This window comes from Anoplophora glabripennis, unplaced genomic scaffold, assembly GCF_000390285.2.
Source record: "Anoplophora glabripennis isolate ALB-LARVAE unplaced genomic scaffold, Agla_2.0 scaffold1495, whole genome shotgun sequence".
Taxonomy (NCBI): Eukaryota; Metazoa; Arthropoda; class Insecta; order Coleoptera; family Cerambycidae; genus Anoplophora; species Anoplophora glabripennis.
Window position 1 is genome coordinate 25533 of NW_019426011.1, and position 21979 is coordinate 47511.

The 21979-nt window shown below is 32.9% G+C and overlaps 1 protein-coding gene across 1 annotated transcript in view; it reads right to left on the reverse strand.

The window, feature by feature from the left end:
* LOC108915846 (tyrosine-protein phosphatase Lar) overlaps nt 1–21979 on the reverse strand; it is a 44103-nt gene that overhangs the window by 9534 nt on the left and 12590 nt on the right. The window contains 2 exon segments of the mRNA XM_018721991.1: nt 4369–6807; nt 17475–17608. Of these exon segments, the coding sequence (XP_018577507.1) occupies nt 4369–6807; nt 17475–17608 (2573 nt within the window).

A 21979-nucleotide genomic window follows, 5' to 3' on the forward strand; every position in this document is an offset into this window, starting at 1 on the left:
AATACAGAAAAAAAGTTGTACAGAATCAAAAAACCTGAAGGACAAAATTAATTTGAAACACACAGGGCGATGAGTAAAAATGGGACACGCCAAATATTACATTTTTTAAATAGAACACTGTATATTTTTGAACATATGGATTTCCGAGAAAATTCTATACAGGGGTCGGCATAAGTCAGGCAACGCTCTCGAAAAATCGGTCCGGCAACGCTCATAAGTCTGGCAACACTGTCGAAAAAGATTAAAACGAAGCATGTTCGTGCTTCAGACAGTTGTGTTTGTGTCATGAATATGATAACACGTGCTCGTCGAGTAGACGCGTTTTCAAAATGAATAACCGATACAACTTCACGCTTCAAGAAAGAGTTTTTTTTGTTACCTCGCATCTGTGGACTGATATGTGAATAAAATAGAACAATAAAATACAGAGTGAAATTGAAAATTTGAAATTTGAAAAATTTTCAGAAAATCAAGTTTGAACTTTGTTAAAATGATCGTATTATAAAAAATGCCCTGTATAAAATATCGATATTAGTTAATATAGGAGTCTTTGCTAACATTTGCTTATAACTCTGTCAAATATTTTTGCTCCAAGTGTTAGTAGTTGAAAGATAATACAATTTCTTCGAGGTCATGTTTTTTCCAAAATTCAAAGAATTTTCTAAATAACTTGGTAACCCCGCACTAAAATGTTAAGTCTGTTTATATTGCCATATACCGGGGTCGGTATAAGTCAGGCTACCAATTTGCATTAAGAGAAAAAAATGCAGCCTCAAAATATATTTATTAAAAGAAATTACAAAAGGGATTCGAAAAAGGGTTACTGTAAGTGTTCAAATTGATGCCCATCTTGATCAATGCATGTACGGCAACGTTTCTCATCGGAGAGGCAGGTCCGGCGAAGCATGTCAAGCTGTCCGCGAAGAGTTTCAAATTCTTCTTCAATTGCAGTTCGGAGATCGGGAAGGGTGCGTGGTCCTCTTGCGAAACGCGGTCCTTGAGAAGGCCCCACAGGAAAAAATCACAGGGTGTCATGTCACATGACCGTGCGGGCCACTCAACGAATCCTCGTCTGCCTATTCATTCTCCAAAATGAACATTAAGGTACTCCCGCACACATAACGTGTAGTGCGGCGAAGCTCCATCCTGCATGAAATGACGGATGTTCGCGAGTGTTGGATCGTTGTCCATTTGTCCACGTAAATCTTCGAGCATTTCCAGATAACTTTGGCCCGTCACGTGACCCTCAAAAAAGTACGGACCCACGAGACCTCCAGCATGGATACCTGCCCACACACACAACCCAGGCAGGTTTAATTCTTTTTCCATGAAGACGTGAGGATTCTGGTCGTTCCAGTACACGCAGTTATGCCCATTGACCGTACCGTTCAGCTTGAAGGTTGCTTCATCCGTCCACAAAATGGAATGCTGGAACTGCAGATCATCCTGACTGCATCCGAGGTACCACTCGCAAAATTCCAATCTCCGATCGAAATCATCCTCGTGAAGTGCGTGGAGGAGACGCGGACAGTAAACTCGATAGTGCATGCGTTTCAGCATTCGTCGTAAAGAACGATCGGATATTTGAAGTTCTCCCAATAGCCGCATTGCAGATTGGTTCGGCTGCTCAACTAACGCCAGTGCCACTGTTTCAATATTTTCATTAGTTGTTACAGATACCGGGCGTCCAGAAGACGGCGCGTCGGCAACAGAGCCCGTTTTTAAGAATTTCTGGTACGTCTTCCACACTGTTGTACGATGTGGTAGCGGCGAGTTCGGAAATTGTTGTTGAAATTCGGTAAACATAGTTTCGTAATACGCGTTCGTACGCAGGAAGCTGGACGAAATACTGGAACTTATCTAACTTATCCTAAAAACCCTAAAATAGAACAATTACCTAAGTACTAGGAACTAAGAAATGTCTTTTAGTTGCAACTCACCTTCTGCAGAAGGGTTAAATTGAGGTAGCCAAAATTACCTTCGGATGTAAAGTAAATCTTGGGGCAAAACAAAATGAAATTTATCCTGGACGAACTTCTGCACAAAAAAAATTTGACAGAAAAGCGTCTCGAAAAACTTTTAGTGAGAGACTTTTGGATATAGACACATCGACAGTATACAATATAAGCACTAAAAGGTGGTTTTTCAAATCTCATGAAAATGGAAAACCGTAAAATTAATCACGATCCACCTATTGCTTTTCACTTCAAACCAAAACCCGTCTGTCTCTACCAGCTAGATGTTATTTTCTCAGAAGACCTAGAGGCACATATAGGCAACTTTACTGGTAAGAAATTGAAAATTACCACCACTACTTGACTCCAGAGCCTGAGAGGACAGCGATATGTGTCTGTCCTTTTTTAGCATCCATTTTGAAATTTAACAGCTGATACCGGGGCTGCATCATCATGTATACGTTACAATATAAACATTTTCAGTTTTGTCTAAAACATTTTATTGTTGAAATTCCTTCACTATTGTTGGTTGTTGTATCCAGAAGTATTAACATTGTTCTAATTTTAGAATTTTCAGAAAATGTAATAATGTGAATGAAGAAATTATATATTGCCAATGACATCAATTTACTAATGAACTACAAGAAAGGTGATTTACAGTGACAAAAAATGAAACCTCGAATTCTTTAGTGAATTTTAAGGTAGGTCTTTCTTATAAAGTTTTTGTCTAGGACAGTTCACTAAAACAATCCAGTGTTAAATTAATAGTTTTAATTTTTTATAACATTTTAGAAACTAGTGACTGAAATAATTTGAAATTAATCACATGAATTTATGAAAATATATATTGTACAAAATCGGAAGCATTTTCTTAAAAAATACTGTTCCAGTGGCTGAGATACAGGGCTTTATTATGATATTTTTGGATTCTCCTTACAATTTTCTACAAATCACCACCCCTTTATGTTTTCCGAAAAAAAATCTTATTTTCGCTGAACTGAAAACATTGTTTAAATTACAATAGAAACACTTTTTTTAATCTTTTATTTAATCGAATTAAAAACATCTCACCATTTTAATGATTTTATTTGAGTAAATGCTCAAAAATATCTCAATTTGCACAAACACAGCCTACTAATGTAACGATTAAACAGCATTGAAAACTCAGAAAAACATAAAAGAATAGTAATTTGTAGAAAATTGGAAGAGGAATGCGAAAATATCATGATTGTTATAAAATAAATACCGTGCACATCTATTTTTTAATTATTATTAGTTTTTAAAAAATTGAAATATTTTTTTAAGTTTAATACCCTGTATCTTTTTAACGAAACGTCCTAGATAAATGCTTTATATGAAAGAGCCCTCTTAAAATTCACTAAAGAATACGAGGTTTCATTCTTGGTCAATGTTTGTGACTCACCCTATGAATATAACGAGAAGTTATCATATGCCTCTTTATACCCAATAAACTTATTTTATACTCCTCGTATATGCAATAATTGACCTTGAAAGTGTTTCTTACTCCAAACACCGATGGCGTATTTAATGCATTTTTTCATTGAGTTGCCTATCTATTTCTTACATAGTATATCTTATCTATGCCTAGAGGACACTTTTTGTGGATATAATTTCAGCGATTTTTAGAAGTGGTGTGTTGGTTGTCTATCTTATCGAATACTTAAGATACTTAGTTAATAGCAGCAATCAGGAAAACTCGATGTCGGTGAAACAGAATAGCGTGTAAGTGCAATCCGAAAAAAAATTAAACATGACATAGAACTATACGAAGTAGAAAAACTTAATTAAAAGTAGTGATTAATAAACATACATACATTAATACTAATTAACTTATAAATAAGAAAAGTAGCATTTCAAAATGCTACAGACTCAGAACCCAACTAACTGATTTGAGCAAAATTTGCTATTGGTTAGTTTCTCTTCATTAAGTATGCAGTGATTATGTTGCTGTTAGGTTACCACATTCAGGGCATTCATTTTACTACAACCCTTTGTGAATATCTTCTGTAACTTTTTTTTACGTTTAAATTTTTACACGCTACTATTATAAATAGGTAGAGAATTTTATTCTACACAAAAAATGTATACCTATCAAAAGTCGAAATTATGCTCGGTTATGAAGATGTTCCAGAAAATATTTATTAACACACACCCCATATTTTTTGGAAATAACTACGTCACGATGTCACGAGCCGCCACTTCATACATCTATAAGCAGCAAATCTGCATTTTTTCCATTTTCTCAAAAACAATATGTAACAATTTTACATTACATTTTTAATAAGTTTTTAATGTTTTTTCTAGACCAGAAGGAAAAAAATATGAGAAGCAAACGTTAATGACTTTATATTCAGATTTTTTGCAATTAAATGTAATAAATATATTTACTAACCTGTCCTTCCTACACCAGCCGAACAATGAACAATAATTGGACCAGCATCAGAAGGATTTAGATTACGAACTCTCCTCAGGAACTGTAAGAAAGGGGCTGGATGATCTGGTACCCCATGATCCGGCCAAGCCGTAAATTGTAACTGCCTTATTTCTCTTCTTTCACTGTAGCCCTCTTTATGAATTTGAAAAGTCCTAATGCAATATGTCGCCAACTCCTGGAAATCAGTTAAAGTAACTGACATACTCCCATATGAATCAGTACCACGTGTAGGCCAATATTGATCACATTTAATTCGTGTGCGTTCTTCTAATTTTGTCATCATTACAATAGTTGCCGATTTTAATTCCCAACACATTCTCCAAAAATCAGCAAATGTTTCTTGCAAAGGACCCTGAGTTGCAACGTAAGCATTATGTTTGCGATACCCATCACAATAATTGGCATTAATATAATCTGAACCTAGGACACCGTTCTCATTCGGCAAAATTACTCTGCTGTGATCGTAAGCAATAACGTTAGCGTAACGGTTTTTAGGTTTGTTGACCTCCATATTTGAATGATCCCAAGTAAATTGTTGTCCCGGTTCTATACTCTCATATTCTTGTGAAAATTTTAGATTGTCATTAGCTTTTAGTCTTTCTATATGATTAGCCAATTCGAAAATTGGTATTGGAGGATGAGAAATCATAGCAGGAGTTTGAAAATTTATTCTACGTATTTCCACAGGATCACTCGGGGCGATGGTATTATTTATATCAGCTTGAATAAGAGGCCTCGTTACAGCCATTTGATCTGGCGTTTTGCAGCGTTGCCTTCTTTTACGCAATAAAAACAAAATTACTAAAATTACTGACAAGAGAAGTGCCGATATAATAGGACCTATAATCAATAATACGCCTGCCTCTTTTTGTTGTGAGCTCACTTTAACATCATTATCTGTAGGAATATTGGGATCAGGTCGTCGAGGCGGATCACCTGGAGGAACTTCACGCATGTCTAAAGATAAAAATTCTGAAAATGGACTACTAGTATATAAATGTTTTTGAGGCGTGTCTACAACCGATCGAACGAATATTCTATATCTTTTGCCATGTTCGAGTCTATAATTTACAAAACCATCGTTTCTTTCACCTGTTCCTAAATGATATGTATAAGGGATATTCCTTTGAGGAAATTTAGCTGCTATATAGGGTAAATTGGAATTTTGTGGAATTTTCTCCACATTACTAATTAATTCATCTGTTAGAAATTGATCAGGATTTTTTTGAACCGTCAGTTCATTTTCAGGGACTACAACTAAATAGTAATGACTAATTGGGCCATATTCTTCGGAGGCTTGAGGTAAAATAACATGAATCTCTTCACCGTTAACAACACCGTAAAAATCTGGTTTTACCATGGGTTGAGGTGCAGCCATCTGTGTTGTAACAGTTATTTTTGTTGGTGGACGATATGAATTATCGGTCGGTATTGCGCTGACATTAACATTGTATGTTGTAAATGGTGATAATTCGTTAATAGTATGGGATCTTACATCATCATTTAGTTTAATTTCTACCTTAGGTATAATTTGCGTTTGAGTTATGCCCTGCGAATCAACAAATTCTTTTATAGCATCAAATGATATTTTGTATTTCACTGGGTTTAATCTTATTGGTGGTGACCAAGACAATGTCATCGAATGTGTAGTAACTTCATGTGCCCGCAAATTGAGTGGCACATCTTCAGGTTTAACTTTCACTGTTACTTTTTCAGATAATCGTCCTAAACCATTTTTCATTTTAGCTGCAACCGCTATGGCATATTGGGCATACTTTTCCAAATTAACTAGGTCCGCGGATTCTGTCAGCCCTACAGATTTTTGTTGCCATTCATCTAAATCTTCTACTGCAGTCATTGTGTAAAAAATTTTATAACCGATAACTTTTCCTCGTGTACGAACTGCTTCCCACCAAACCTCAACACTTGAATCTGATGTTGCAACTGCCTTAACAGACATTGGAGCCCTTCCGATATCTCTCTCTGTTTGAATTGAAATTTTCTCACTACTAGGTCCAACACCTTGACTAGTATATGCCCTAACGTGAAAGACATATTCGGTATTTTCTTCGAGATTTGTAAAAACCGCCTTTGTATGTGTTACATTACGAACAATTATATTATTATGATCAGATTTTTTTTGAAACTGAATATCATATTTCAATATTTGCCCATTTCTGTGTTCACGTGTCGGTGGTGACCACGAAATACAGACAACATCAGGTGTTTGGAAATGGTAAGTAATGTTTGTTGGAGGCCCAGTAGGGGGACCTTCTGGAGTGTGCATATATTTTATAGCCTCTTGACCCACTCCAATGTGATTTTGACCAGCTACTCTAAATTCATATTCTACACCTCGCTCTAGGTCATTTATTCTGTAGTTTGTGATATGTGAACCTAAAATAATATAAAAATTCTCATATGGGAAATAATATACAGGTATAATTTCATGACATATAAATCTGTTCTAAATGAATTAATAATTAAGCGAAAAGGTCTCCTAAGCTTGGAGACAGTCGGTTACTGTTGGCGAAGTATAATAATAATAATAATAATAATAATAATAATAATAATAATAATAATAATAATAATTATTATTATTATTATTATTATAAACAAATATAACTTATTTTTAAAATTTCTCATAATTTTGTTAGTAGGGTAAACATGTATATGGCGTCCACAAGGAAGTGGAGAAACTATAAGGAAGCATTTCACGGGTAAAAATAAACAAAAAATTTATAGAAAACTTGGTACAGAAATTTACCAATTTTGAGATATACTCCTTTAAATAATCATTTAAATATTTCAAGAATATACCAAAATTTTATATATTTATTTATATTTTTTATATATTTTGTAAAGCATAATTTTTATGCCTAACTTTTTTGAAATATTATTGCGTATTTGGTTAAAGCAAAAAAAAAAATTTGAAAAAAAAGTACTGTATATTTTTATACAGGGTGATTAATTAACAATGGGAAAATCGAAAGCTGAAAATACTACACGTAAAATGGTGACCATTGGCGCAAACATGCCTTATCCGAAAGTTGATAGTTTCGGAAATACAGGGTGTTGAAAGTTCAAATTTTAAGTCGTTTTTTTTGCGATTATTCTGAAAATATCTAGGTTAGGAAATTGAAAATTTGTGAAATAATATTTTTTTAAGCGACGAATAAGATGCGTGTTGCAATTTCAGCATTGCTCATAGAGGGCGCCACTTACTACCAATTTTACCAAAAATTTAGTTAATAACTTTTTACCCTGTATTTCTAACATGAAACTTGATTCAAAATCTGAAAGACCAATCATTTTTCCATTAATTATGTATTTTTGTTTCATTTCGGTATCTCGATCCACTTTCGAGAAAAATAGATTTAACGATCACTATGTTTTGATAATACGAGAAATTAAAAGCGAAACAAACTAAGTGTTTCTTCATATTATTACAGCAATTAATAATAAAACAAATGAAATGCCTACGTAATAATGTTTTAAATTAATTGTTCGAAGAATCCACTGTTAACATTGATACACTTTACACAACGTTTTCTGAGAGATCTTCGAGTTTGAAACAACATATTTGGAATTGCGTCTGACTTCGTTGGCAGCGATTTGTATTCTTTGCCACAACTCATCATACGAACCAATAGATTTTTTGTAAACCATATCTTTCATTCGAGACCAAATAGAAAAAAAATCAAGAGAATGAATTCCGGAATTCTGGATGGCCAAGCAAAAATGCTTCCACGGCTTGAAGAAGTTCTACTTTATTTAAGAAGAGGCATGTGGTTCATGCACAACAGAGCTCCACCGGCCAGTGAGCGCATATTTAGATGCAGTTTTTCCAAATCACTGGATTGGCCATGTAAGCATTTTTGCTTGGCCACCCAGAAGTCCGGACTTCAATCCTCTTGATTTTTCTTTTTGGTCTCGAATAAAAGAACAAAAATCTATTGGTTCGCGTGAAGAGTTGGCAAAGAAATCGCTGGAAATGAAGTCAGACGCAATTCCAATATGTCGTTTCTAACTCGAAGATCTCTCAGAAAACGTTGTGTAAAGTGTATCAATGTCAATGGTGGATTCTTCGAGCAAATACTTTAAATCATTATTACATATTTCATTTGTTCTATCATTAATTGTTGTAATAACATGAAGAAACACTTAGTTTGTTTCGCTTTTAATTTCTCGTATTATCAAAACATAGTGCTCGTTAAATCGATTTTTCTCGAAAACGGATCGATATACTGAAATGAAACAAAAATACATAATTAATGGAAAAATGATTGCTCTTTCAGATTTTGAATCAAGTTTCATGTTAGAAATACAGGGTAAAAAGTTATTAACTAAATTTTCGGTAAAATGCTGAAATTGCAATACGCATCTTATTTGTAGCTTAAAAAAATATAATTTCACAAATTATCAAGTTCCTAACCTAGATATTTTCAGAATAATCGCAAAAAAACGACTTAAAATTTGAACTTTCAACACCCTGTACTTCCGAAACTATCAACTTTCGAATAAGGCATGTTTGCGTCATTGGTCACCATTTTACTTGTAGTATCTTCAGCTTTCGATTTTCCCATTGTTAATGAATCACCCTGTATTTTCATATTTTCTTTCATCGGATCGGATGCTTCATGAGGGGGGGGGGGTTAAATAATCATTGCTGCCAATGCAAAAAAAAATTCTTTATAACTAGAAAGTAAGTAGATTGAGATACTTGGTTGTAGATATTGAATAAAATCGAGTTTAAAATATTTATAATTATATATTTACATTTCTCAAGTATTATTTTTTACCCCATGTGCATAAATAAATGCCATGAGTTGCAAAAGACACTTGGCAACAGCGCTAGTTTATTATTTGTAAGTTGGCAGTCCTTGTCATGTATATAGGTATACATTATGTTATGCGATCGCTCACACAGCTTATTGCTTTAACCTATAATAATAATAATAATAATAATAATAATAATAATAATAATAATAATAATAATAATAATNAGTGTAATGAAGCCTCTTTTTAAACTAATCTCATGCTAATAAGTATTTTCAATTAATTAATGTATTTTGTTTTGTAACATTAATTTATAATAGATGTCTTGAAAAAGGAAATAAACATTTCCGAAAGAGCGGCGATATTGTAGATTTTGTATCCGACTCGTAATGACTTAGTACTCTTATTATGTAGTTTTTATTTAGTTTTTACAATACTTATACACAGATACACGCGTACTCAACATCTTTCGACAGCCATCTTGTCTACATATCTAACCTGTATATGACATAACAAAAACAAAATCCCTATGCTGTCAAATTAAGATTTCAACACACCCCCCATTTTGACAAACAAAAATAAAAATAAAAATGAAATTTTCTATTAAAGTTCATTTTCCTTCAATCCAACGTGTTTCTTGCATTTTCCTAAGATTGACTTGTTCACAGCTTTCGTTAGAAAGTCAGCCGTGTTGTCCTTATTTTCAATGTACTTTAAATTAATTTTATTTCTTTCTATTTCATCTCTTATGAAAAAATATTTTCTTTGAATGTGCTTCGTCCTTGAATGATAAGCACTATTGGTTGACAATTTAATTGCTGCCTGGTTGTCTGCATAAATTGTTAAGTTGTCGAGTTTCTCTTCTTGGTTTAAATCAACCAAAACCTTTTTTATCCATATAAGTTCCTTAATTGTCTCTGTTAAAGCCATAAATTCACTTTCGCAGCTACTTAAAGCAACAACTTCCTGTTTCTTGCACTGCCAAGTAATGGCTCCTTCTGCCAATTTGCTTACATAACCAGAAAAACCCTTTCCGTCCAAATTATTGTTCCAACTAGCATCACTGTATATTTCTAACGTTTTTCTGCCCCGCTTGTACGTTATTCCTTCTGTTATTGTCCCCTTTAAGTAATGTAAAACTTGTTTTGCTTGAATCCAGTTTTCTTTTGTATATTTATTGTTAAACTGGCTTAAAAAAGTGGTCGCATATGTAATGTCTGGTCTCGTTCCTTGTGAAAGATAGATTAAACTTCCTATTAGCTCTTGATATGGCACATTATCTGATACTGCTGTTGTATTATTTTCTTTCACATCATTTGGTTGCATTGGCACATTTGACGTTTTGCATTCATTCATATTAAATCGTTGCAACACTTTATTTATGTACTTCTCTTGTTTTATGTGCAAAATTTTTTTCTCCTTATGTCTTTCTATTTCCCATCCAAGTAAATACTTTACCTCTGCCATAAATTTGATGTCAAATATTTTACTTAGTATATTAATCTTCTCTAATGCAGTTTCTTTTGAGTTTGTAGCCCATAAAATATCATCTACATACAAACACATAATCATATAGATATTGTATTTCTTGTAAAGAAACACACAGGGAGTAGATTCTATTTCTTTAAACTCTAGTTTTTCTAATTCCTTTTTGATAGTCAAGTACCACACTCTAGCACTTTGTTTTAAACCGTAAAGTCCCTTTTTAAGTTTACACACTTTTTTAATTTTATTTTCATCTAATCCTAAAGGTATTTCCATATATATTTACTCTTGTAGTGTACCGTTTAGATAAGCTGCAGTTACATCCGTTTGATAAAGATCAAGATCACATTCTGTAGCTACAGCAAAAATCATTCTTAATGTGTTTAATCTTATGACAGGTGCAAAAATCTCATCATAATTTTCTCCTTTTACTTGATTGAAACCTCGTGCCACCAGTCGTGCCTTGAATTTATTAATAGTACCGTCACAATTTTCTTTTATTTTAAAAACCCATTTTGAGTCTATGGTTTGTTTATTTTTTGGTCTATTTACTATATCCCATGTTTTATTTGTAGAATGAGACATTAATTCTTCATGTATAGCTTTCATCAATTCAGATTTGTTACTTGAAGTGATGGCTTCTTCATAACATTTTGGTATATTGATATAATCAACAGCTAGATTTATTTTATTCCCTTGTAGTCGATTTGAACGTCTTACAATTTCTACTTCTAAATTTGGTATATTAGGGTCATAGTCAGGATCAACATCACTGGTGTTCTTGGCTCCATCATCTGGTTCGGATTCTTCCGATTCCAAATCATAACTAACCTCACTTTCTTCCACGTCATTTTCTGTTGCTCCTTCTCTATTTTCTATCACTGGTTCTTCTTCTTCCTCTATTTCCTTCTGTACCTTTTCCTCCGTTAGGTCAAGGTTATATCTTATATCTATATAGTTGTAGTTCTCAGAAATTTTTATTAATATTCCACTACCCTTTTTATCTTCTATAACTTTTGCATCTCTTACTGTAATAACTGTGTTTCTTTCTTTACAAAAGAGCCTATAATGCTTTGTTAGGTGACTGAAACCTAAAAATATAGCTTCTTTCGAGACAGGATCTAATTTTCTTCGGTTCTGCTTGTCTATTAAGTAATAAGCTAAACTTCCAAAAATTTTAAGGTGTTTAACGTCAGGTTTCTTGCCGGTAAATTTTTCTTCTGGTGTAGTACCAACCTTTTTCATATATGTTCTGTTCTTAAGATAAACGACATAATATGCAGCCTCTGCCCAAAATTTTACATGTAGATTTGCGTCACTCAACATGCATCTTACCATTTGGATAACAGTTCGGTTATTTCTCTCGGCTATGCCATTTTCTTGTGGATTATAAGGTGCACTTTTTTCATGAATTATTCCATGTTCTTGTAAAAGGTTTTTAAAGTCATTGTTTATGAATTCACTACCACTGTCACTTCGGACACGTTTTATTTTCTCGTTTAATTGATTTTCAACTTCAGCTTTAAACACTTTAAATTTTGAGAAAGTTTCGTCTTTAGATTTTAAAAAATACACAAATAATTTTCTGGAATAGTCATCTACAAGGATATACATATACTTTGATCCAGCTAGTGACGGTTCTTGTATGGGTCCACATAAGTCCATATGTATAAGTTCTAAAGCACTGTGTGTTTTTATTTCTTGATGACCTGTAAATGGCACTTGTGCTGATTTTCCAATGATACAGTTCTCACAGTTTGTTGTCCTCTTTGTTGTAAAATCAAGTCCATGTACTAGTCCCTCGTTTTTCATTTTGGTTAGGGTTGCTATGTTTTGATGCCCATATCTCCTATGCCACACTTCTGCACTCAATTCTGCCTTTTCTTGAACTATTTTGTCTCTTGGTTTATCAATTTCTGCTAAATACAAATTATTTACTCTCTTGCCCGTCATCATTAAAACTCCATCTTTTCTTCTTATTTCACATGTTCCACTTTTAAATTTTACTATAAAACCCTTTTTCTCAAAAGTACTTATGGAAATTAAGTTTTCTGCGATATCTGGTACATACAAAACATCTGTTACATTAATATATTTATAGAAGCAGTCTTTGTTGGTTATCTTAACTCGGATGGTTCCACTTCCTCTTGCTTTAATAAAACTACCGTCAGCAATTTTAACTTCCTTATTTTCAATCATATTTAGTTGGGTAAATAGAGATTTGTCATATGCCATGTGGCTTGTAGCGCCTGAATCTAGATACCATTTTATGGGGTTTATTTCATCTTCACTAGTTACATTCATTGCACTTTCTTGATTTTCTTCGTTAGCATTTACAGTATTAACTTCTTCGTTGTCTTTCCCTTGCTTTCTCTCTGTCTTATTATATGCTGTACGTTTTTTATCTGCTCTATAGTAGCAGTCTTTTGCAAAATGACCTTTTTTATTACAGACCCAACAGTTGACATTGGCTTTAAATTTTTGTTTATTATTACCTAATTTTTCATTTGCTTTCGATACGCATGCAGCTTCTAGTTTCGTTTCAATGTCTGCCAACTTTAATTCAACTTCTTGAGCTTTTAAACCATTTCGAAATTCCTCCAAGGTTAATTTTTCTAAGCCCGTAGATTTCATTTGAACTCTTATGGCTCTATATGTACTTGGCAACCCGTTTAAAAGTAAGCCTATGTATTCTTCATTTTCGATAGGACAGTTGCATTGATTTAATTGGTCTCTTAAAAAATTGCCCTCTTGACAAATACTTTTCAACATTCTCGTTTTCACTCATTTTTATCGTGCTCAATTGTAGCCTTAAATCAACTTTTCTAGATGCTATTTTTCCTTCATGTATTTGCTGCAACTTATTCCATATTTCTTTTGCTTCGTCTAAATTTAATACTTGTTGTGCCTGTTGTACTTCTAGAGAAGACAATATTATTGAGGCAGCTAACGCACTCTTTTCTTCAAATATCTCAATTTCAGTGGGATTCTCCGGTTTTTCGTTTGCTATGGTGTTCCACACCCTCTTTGCTTTTAGTAGTAGCTTAAGTTGATGTTTCCATAGCTGATAGTTACCGTCATTTAATTTGATGTTTGCAGGTCCTGTTGTAATGTCCATCTTTATGGTAAACACTCAAAAAATCGGAATACACATTTCAATTTTCTCAATCGACACAGGATGGTGTACCTTCTTGAAAAACATCCGCCTTCTCGCATTGTTATTCCTCGGTCTCGTACAACTCCTTGTTTTTTTTTTTTTATTATCATTGTGGACCTGGGCCCATTACCTGTAGATTTTGTATCCGACTCGTAATGACTTAGTACTCTTATTATGTAGTTTTTATTTAGTTATACACAGATACACGCGTACTCAACATCTTTCGACAGCCATCTTGTCTACATATCTGACCTGTATATAACATAACAAAAACAAAATCCCTATGCTGTCAAAATAAGATTTCAACATAGGGTTCAATATTTAACAAAAATTGCTTAATATGTTTTTTGAATAAATTTACACTCTGTATCTGTTTAAGTGACGCTGGTAAACAATTTAATAATTTAATACACATGTAATGTGCATTCTTTTCTGTTAGAGTTAGTCTGTGATATGGGTACATTAGATTTAAATTTCTTGTATTATACTGTGATGATGAGTCTGTCATAAAATTATTCCAGTTTTTCCTTAGATACATTAAGCACTCAAAAATATACAGAGCCGATATAGTCATTATTTTGCTATTTCTAAATACCGATCTACAAGATTGGATGTAAGACATATTATTGATAATTCTTATAATCCTTTTTTGAATGATAAAAATTTTCTGTATGTCAGTGCTATTACCCCAAAACATAATTCCATATTTACAAATAGATTCGAAACTACCAAAGTAAATGATTTTTGTAGATGTACTATTTACATATTTACTAATTACCCTGATTCCATATATTACTTTACTTAATTTAGCAGCGAGTTCATCTATATGTTTTTTCCAATTTAAGTGTTCATCTAGATGCAGTCCTAGAAATTTTGTACTACTTGCTAATGCTGCTATCTGATTGTCCAGTATATTGTTAGGTCTGTTTATTTGCCAGTAACTTGATGAAAAAAGTACTAGTTGAGTTTTATCATTATTCATGATGAGACCATTCTTTGAAAGCCAGTCCTTTGTTAATTGTAAAAGTACCTCAGTTTGTGTTATGATTTCTGGCATGGTGTCTGCCCCTACCAGTAAATTTGTGTCGCCCACATAATTAATAATTTTCTGATTTGAATTTGTGGGTACTTTTGCTATATCATTTAAATATATAATAAACAATAGTGGACCTATGATACTCCCCTGCAGGATTCCTATATTGATCTTCAATTTTTCGGAGCTAAACACGCCACCATTATGATTTATTCATACTTTTTGCTCTCGGTTTGATAAATAGGAGACAATCCATTTCAGAGCCGGACCTCTAATGCCGCATCTTTCTAATTTTACTATGAGAAGGTAATGATTTAAACAATCATAGGCTTTAGCTAAGTCTAAAAACACACCCAAAGCTAGACATTTACTCTCAAAAAAATAAATGATGTCATTTGTAAAATTATAGATAGCTGTATTTATAGATTTACCCTGTCTATAGCCATGCTGACTATGACTGAATAAATTGCAATTATTCATAAAACTTGTGAGCCTACAGACCATTGCTAGTTCAAAAACTTTTGAAAATGCAGGAAGCAAACTGATGGGTCTATAATTCTCCATTAATTCCGGATCACCTTTATTTTTAAAAATTGGTTTAATGATCGACAACTTTAATTGATGAGGCACTATCCCAAATTTGAATGTGTTATTTATTATATAGGACAAAATTTCCTTCACTGCGCCAAGGCTTTTTTTCATTATATTTGCTGGAATATTATCTTCCCCGCTACTAAATTGGTTTTTTATTTTTGTGGCTAATTCCACAATGTCCGATCCCATGACCGGTGTTAGGAAAATAGACTTATTATTAATATCAATATTCGGTTTAAACTCTTTACTTTGATGGTTTGACAATAAATTAGGGATTAAGTCTAATAAAATGTGATTATAGTCATTAGCTACAGTTTGAGAATTAAAAATGTCAGATGAAGAACAGAAGCAGAAAGGAAAATTTGTGGCCAAAAGTATAAGTGCTTAAGAATTATACTCCGCGGTCGAAATTATAGAGAGTGACTCATCGCTAGCTTTTGGACTAGTAAGGGGGATGAAGCGTGCTGGGAACGAAAATCCATTGGCGTGTCTGCGTAAAAGGCAACAAGATATAGAAAATATTGAAAAAAGATAATAAAACATAACATCTAATATTTTCTACTGTTTGCTATAATCGGCATTTTGATCAATTTTAATTATTACAGCACTTTAAAACGTCCCAGTTGTGTTTTTTTAATTTATAAATTTATTATAGCCATGGAATTAGACCCTTCGTCTACGCTTATGCTATGACGTTTCTCAGGACTCTGCTCTCCACCGTTCGAGGGCATAGACTAATCGACAGAGTACATGGCGCATGCACTACTCTTTTTGTAAAGAACGTTTACGTAATTTACATTATTTACAAACTGTGATTACGAAGAAATTCACGTGAAAAAGTTTAAATATGATTTAGTTAGTTGCATAAGTAGCATACTAATATGATGCACTTCTGTGAATACAAATGTTCCTTATAAGACTTAAACGTTTAAAGCGATTGCTTTTAGGAGAGTATAATACAATTCGATATATGCAGTATTATATATAGTATATATGATGTTAATGCAGGCAAAGATATCCTAAAAAATATATCTACTGAAATTATTGAAATGGTAATTTTAAAGTGAAAAATGATACTAAAAATAATTTATCAAAATGCATAAGATTGTTATATGAGTTATGATCCAAAGTATAAATATTTCACTGGTTATATGCTGCAGTATTTTTTACTTATTGTATTGAAAGTTTGTGGTACTTTATAAATAAAAAGTAATTTAAAAAAATATAGGTACTTTCATAATTTACTTTTCTGTGAAATGTGTTTGTAACTTACTTTTTTTCTTTTTCTCATCTATTAATTAATTATTCAGGTAGATGTCTATATTTTTTCCTCTTACTATTTACATTTTTTCATCTGTAATTCAATTGTAAGGGTATGTATCATAGCATTTCTCATAAGAAAAGTTAAATAGTCAAATTTTTGGCATTAATTAAAAACAAAAACAAATCGATAAATAATAATTCAAGAATAATTCACAAAATTTGATTTCGCATTGAAAAAATAATATATCTCAATAATACGAAATTGGTTGCATCTTTCCTTAGCACCCGATCCTCCTTAATACATTAGCCATATCGTTTTTGAATATTATTTGACACTTTTCAATCGCATAGCAGTAATTTCTAGGCATTCATGATTTGCTCTAATTGCTTAGTAATATAATTATACTTAATTAATTTGTCTCTAATGAAAATAGGAAAAAGTCTATACCTATGAACATACGTTCTAAATGGATTCTGAAGATGTTTAAGGTAAATTGATGAACCTTAGGCATGTAATTTAACTAAGTAAAGATAAAAATTTCTTATAATTGTGTCATCTGGAGATTCAATCATGTTCGATTTGTATTTGTATTTCAAATGCAAAACGATTTCTTCCTTTTATTCAGAAAATAAGTAATTTGAAAATCATAATGTTCTGAATATATGTATCTTAAAAATTAATCTGCTAAGCCTCCTGATTTTTATTTATTTATAGTCAAATTTCAGTTATATATTTAGTATCAAAGAACTTACCCTTAAGAGAGACCTCTTTTAATAAATGATCCTTTACTCCATATCTTAAGCGATATCCTCTTAATTCACCATAGGTTTGGGAAGGTCTGGACCATTCTAACTCTATCGTTACTGTTGGTTCCCGTTCTATAAACCTGAAAAGTAATACATATACAGTGTGTTTCACTTAAAGTCGAAACACTCCCCGTATTTAGGATGGTGTTGATTGATTTCTAAAATTCTTTTTTATATGTGGTAGTACACAAAAATGCCTACTTTTTGATATTATATTTTTTGACGTGATCTTTTCTACGGTCTACTATCAATAAGAAGAGACCCTCAAAAATGAAAAAACATATTAGGCATTTTTTTAAGAAATAAATGGATAGCATTTTCAATTTGATCACACCTCAAAACCTTAAAATCAGTTTCATTATTATAGCTTGTACATGGTGTTCATAAAATAGGTGCAAACTTTGAAAAATTTCACTTATTGCAGTGTCCTTATATTAACAATGGAAAATATTTTCAAGATATTTTTTCATAATTTTATTAACCAAAGGTATATCCATGCAGTTTCATTGATTTCAATCACACGGGGTGCTCACAATAGGACAGCCAAATTATCTATATGTTTTATTATACCAGAAATGAGTTTCACAACGAAATAATATTTAAATATTACCGTTTTCTATTAGTCTACCATCATTTGGTATGCTCCGTTCAATTCGTCTCCACTTATTTCTAATAACTCTCCTCAAGTGATGTGGTGTTATTTGTAGACATGTTCGTCTATTACATAAATCTTCTCTGTTCTGGGGCCTTGTTTTATACATTATCTTTTTCACAGTTCCCCATAAAATGAAATCAAGAGGCGTCAAGTCTGGAGCTCTTGACGGTCACTTAAGTAACAGACTGTTGTTACCTATCCACTTTCTCGGGAAATACTCATTCAACCAATGACGTACTACTACCGAATTATGAATAGGTGCTCCATAAAACTGCAGGTAGAGATTCTGTCTTACATGAAGAGGAAATGCCTGTACTGAATCCCAGAAATCATTATTTAAAAAATTCATAAAAATCTGCATTTGGATTAACGTAAAAAAAGGACCCGATTACTCGATCACATAAAATCCCACAAAACACGTTAATTTTTTAATTAAGATTCATGTAATAGAATTGGACAAGCATGTCAATAAATAACACCACATCAATTGATGAGAGTTATTAAAAAATAAGAGGAGACAAATTGAAGAGTGCATACCAAATGATGGTGGACCAATAGAAGATAGTAATATTTAAACATTATCTCGTTGTGAAACTCATATCTGGTCCAATATTGTCAGCATCCTTTATGAGTGAAATCAATGAAACTGCATGGATATACCTTCGGTTAATAAAGTTATGAAAAAATACCTTCAAAATATTTTCCACTGTTAATACAGGACACTCTGCAATTAGTGAAATTTTTCGAAGTTTACACCTATTTTATGAACACCCTGTAAACGCAATAATAATGAAACTGTGTACTTAGGGTTTTGAGGTATAATCAAATCGAAAATGCTATCCATTTCTTTCTTAAAAAAATGCCTACTATGTTTTTTAATTTTTGAGGGTCTTTTCTTACTGAGGCCATAGAAAATATTACATGTCAAAAAATATAATATCAAAAAATAGGCCTTTTTGAGTACAACCACATAAAAAAAGAATTTTGGAAGTCGGCCAACGCCATCCTAAATACGGAGGTGTTCTGACTTTAAGTGAAACATACTATATACAGTATGACCCATTTCAAATGAAAATACGTTTGTAAAAAAGGTATTTATAGATCGATTTATTTTTTTATTTGAAAGATAGAGCTTAAAAAACCCTATTTCTAACGTAAGATTTGTATTTTCAGTTGTCAATGCTTACTTTTTATTATTATTTTTTAAAGTCTAACAAAAATAGGTTAGTTTATTTATTATTTTAATTTTGACGCCACTGGATTTTGCACCCCCTCAGTGTAGTTTATTTTGTGAAAATTTTGTGAAAAAATATTTAGTTTATTGTAAAATTAATATTAAAAGTTTATAACGAGCGTTCAAATAAAAACGTGGTCGTAGGGAGTAGCTTATAGCGACCAACTTAACCTCATTTCTCAACGAGCTGTATAGCAGCTGTCAGTTTCAATAACGTTAATGACTATATGACTTTATTTTAAAGAATAATCGTGATAACAATAACAAACAATTAAAGGAGCTGCGGAAAGTGTCCCCCTCCTTGTTATAACAATAAATTAAAGCAGCTGCTGAAAGTGTCCCCCTCCTTGTTCCAAGCACTTTTCACACCTGTTCCTCAAAGAATTAAAGACATTTTCTAAGATGCTCGGGGTATTGTTAATTTCACAAATCTTGTTTATAAGTCGAGCCTGCAGATGGTTTAAATCAGGAATAGGCAGTTCAAAAATAGTGTTTTTAAGGTAAGGCCACAAAAAGAAATCACACGGCGTAATATCACATGACCTCGGTGGAAATTCATGTTCAGCATTGAGACTTATTAGTCGATTTTGGAAAACTTCCCTCAACATATTCATCGTCTCGTCTGCCGTATGTGCCCTTGCGCCATCTTGTTGAAAGTAAAAGTTTGTAATTTCGTTTTCTTCCAGCTGGTTAACAAAAGGAGCGATAATTTCTTCTCTATACCTTTGCGCAGTAAGAGTACCATTAAACAAAATAGGTCCATAAATCCTCCTTCGATTGAGAGCACACCAAACTCCAATTTTTTGAGCGTGTAGAGGGCCCTCGACAAAAAAGTTATCTGGTTTTTCAGAAGACCACATTCTCATATTCTGTGAGTTTACGTAACCACTTAAATGAAACCAGGCTTCATCAGAAAAAAAGGTGATATTATGAAGTTCACCGTAGTTGTTTAAAAACCATTCACAAAATACAGCCCGTCGCGGAAAATCAACTTCATGAAGTTCTTGCTGACAAGTTAAACGATAGGAGAACAAACGCAAATCTTTTTTTAACACTGTGTGGCAGGTACCGACTGATACTCCCACCATTTGTGATAAAACACGTACAGAAGTTCTTGGCGCATTTTCCATTATTTGTTGGACATTTTCTTTTAATTCTTCAGTCCGCTTTTTAGGTCGGCCGCTTCCTTCTTTTCTTGTTACACTGCCCGTTCACGAAAAACATTAAAACAACGCTGAACTGCACTTTGAAAAATTTTGTACTTAACAACGCCGGGAAATTGATTTTGAAATTCTATGAAACATTCCTCAATAGAATACTTCCATATTCCATCAATCTTGCGTCCATTTCTAAAGTAGGACTCTATGATAAACACTTTTTGTTCTTGAGAAAACACCATTTTAAACGCTTTTTAAAACGAAAATATTCAAATTGATAGCGGCGATATAGCGCTTTGACAGATGACGTTTAAGTTCATTTGCTATACGCTACGCCCTACGTCCAAATTTTCAGAACCAACTTGACCACGTTTTTATTTGAACGCTCGTTATAATTACCTTCCTTCTTAAATGGGGTAAGTAAAAAATCAAATAAACACATAAAATGTTTATTAATTGTTCATCTTAAATGTGCAGTTCTGAATTAAACAATAATTTTTCATTTTAACGAATGAATGGAATATAATTACACATAATATAAAAAAAAACGTAAGCTATGATCATACACAAAAATTGCTCCGTAATAAAAAATTTTTGACATTTTCATTAAACACTCATTTTTTTTCTATACATTTATTACATTGCTTGTTAACACGTTCACTGCGGCTCCTTATTAGCGCACTTGTTCTATACGCTGAACATGTTTTTTGAAAAATTGAATATTTTTCCAAAGAATCCCAAATATTCCAAATTTTTCTGCATCCGGTAGGCACTTTTGGCGTTTTCCTATGCCAGTGACACGGATCTGTGTCATCAGCATTATTTCTTTGTTATATGTTGATCGGTACTGATCTGTGTCACTGTTTTTTGCCATTTCCCTTATAAATACGAAAATTAATCAAATAGCAAAATTTCACACAATATGGGGTGATTCAGTCATAATGTCATTAATTTTAACCACGTATTCAGAAGGCTTAATAAAGACAGAAAATCGGAAAAAAATTTTTTACTCGACTTTTAAAAATGAAGGAAATCAACCCGTAATTCAGTTCCTAGCGGGCAGCCGACCAGAGCACACGTGTTTTGTGAAAGTGTAGTGCAAGGAGCAAATTCTACCTGCCTTTATTAAGGCTACCTGGAAAGAATCCCTTTCTTTCCTTTTAATCACCGACCTAATCCCCGGCTTAAGCATAGACGCCGTCGGCATCTTTGTTACAGCACCTGTGCCGGGGTTATGCCCAGGTAAGTTTTTACTTATTTATCAGTTATTTGCATTACTTTAGAATACATTTCTTTAAAATTGCGACCCCCGACAAACAATATACCAGACAGACAAATACACCAAAAGACACGTACGCCCCCGTGAGGGGGCATCCCCACACGACTAACACTTACACACCTTCCC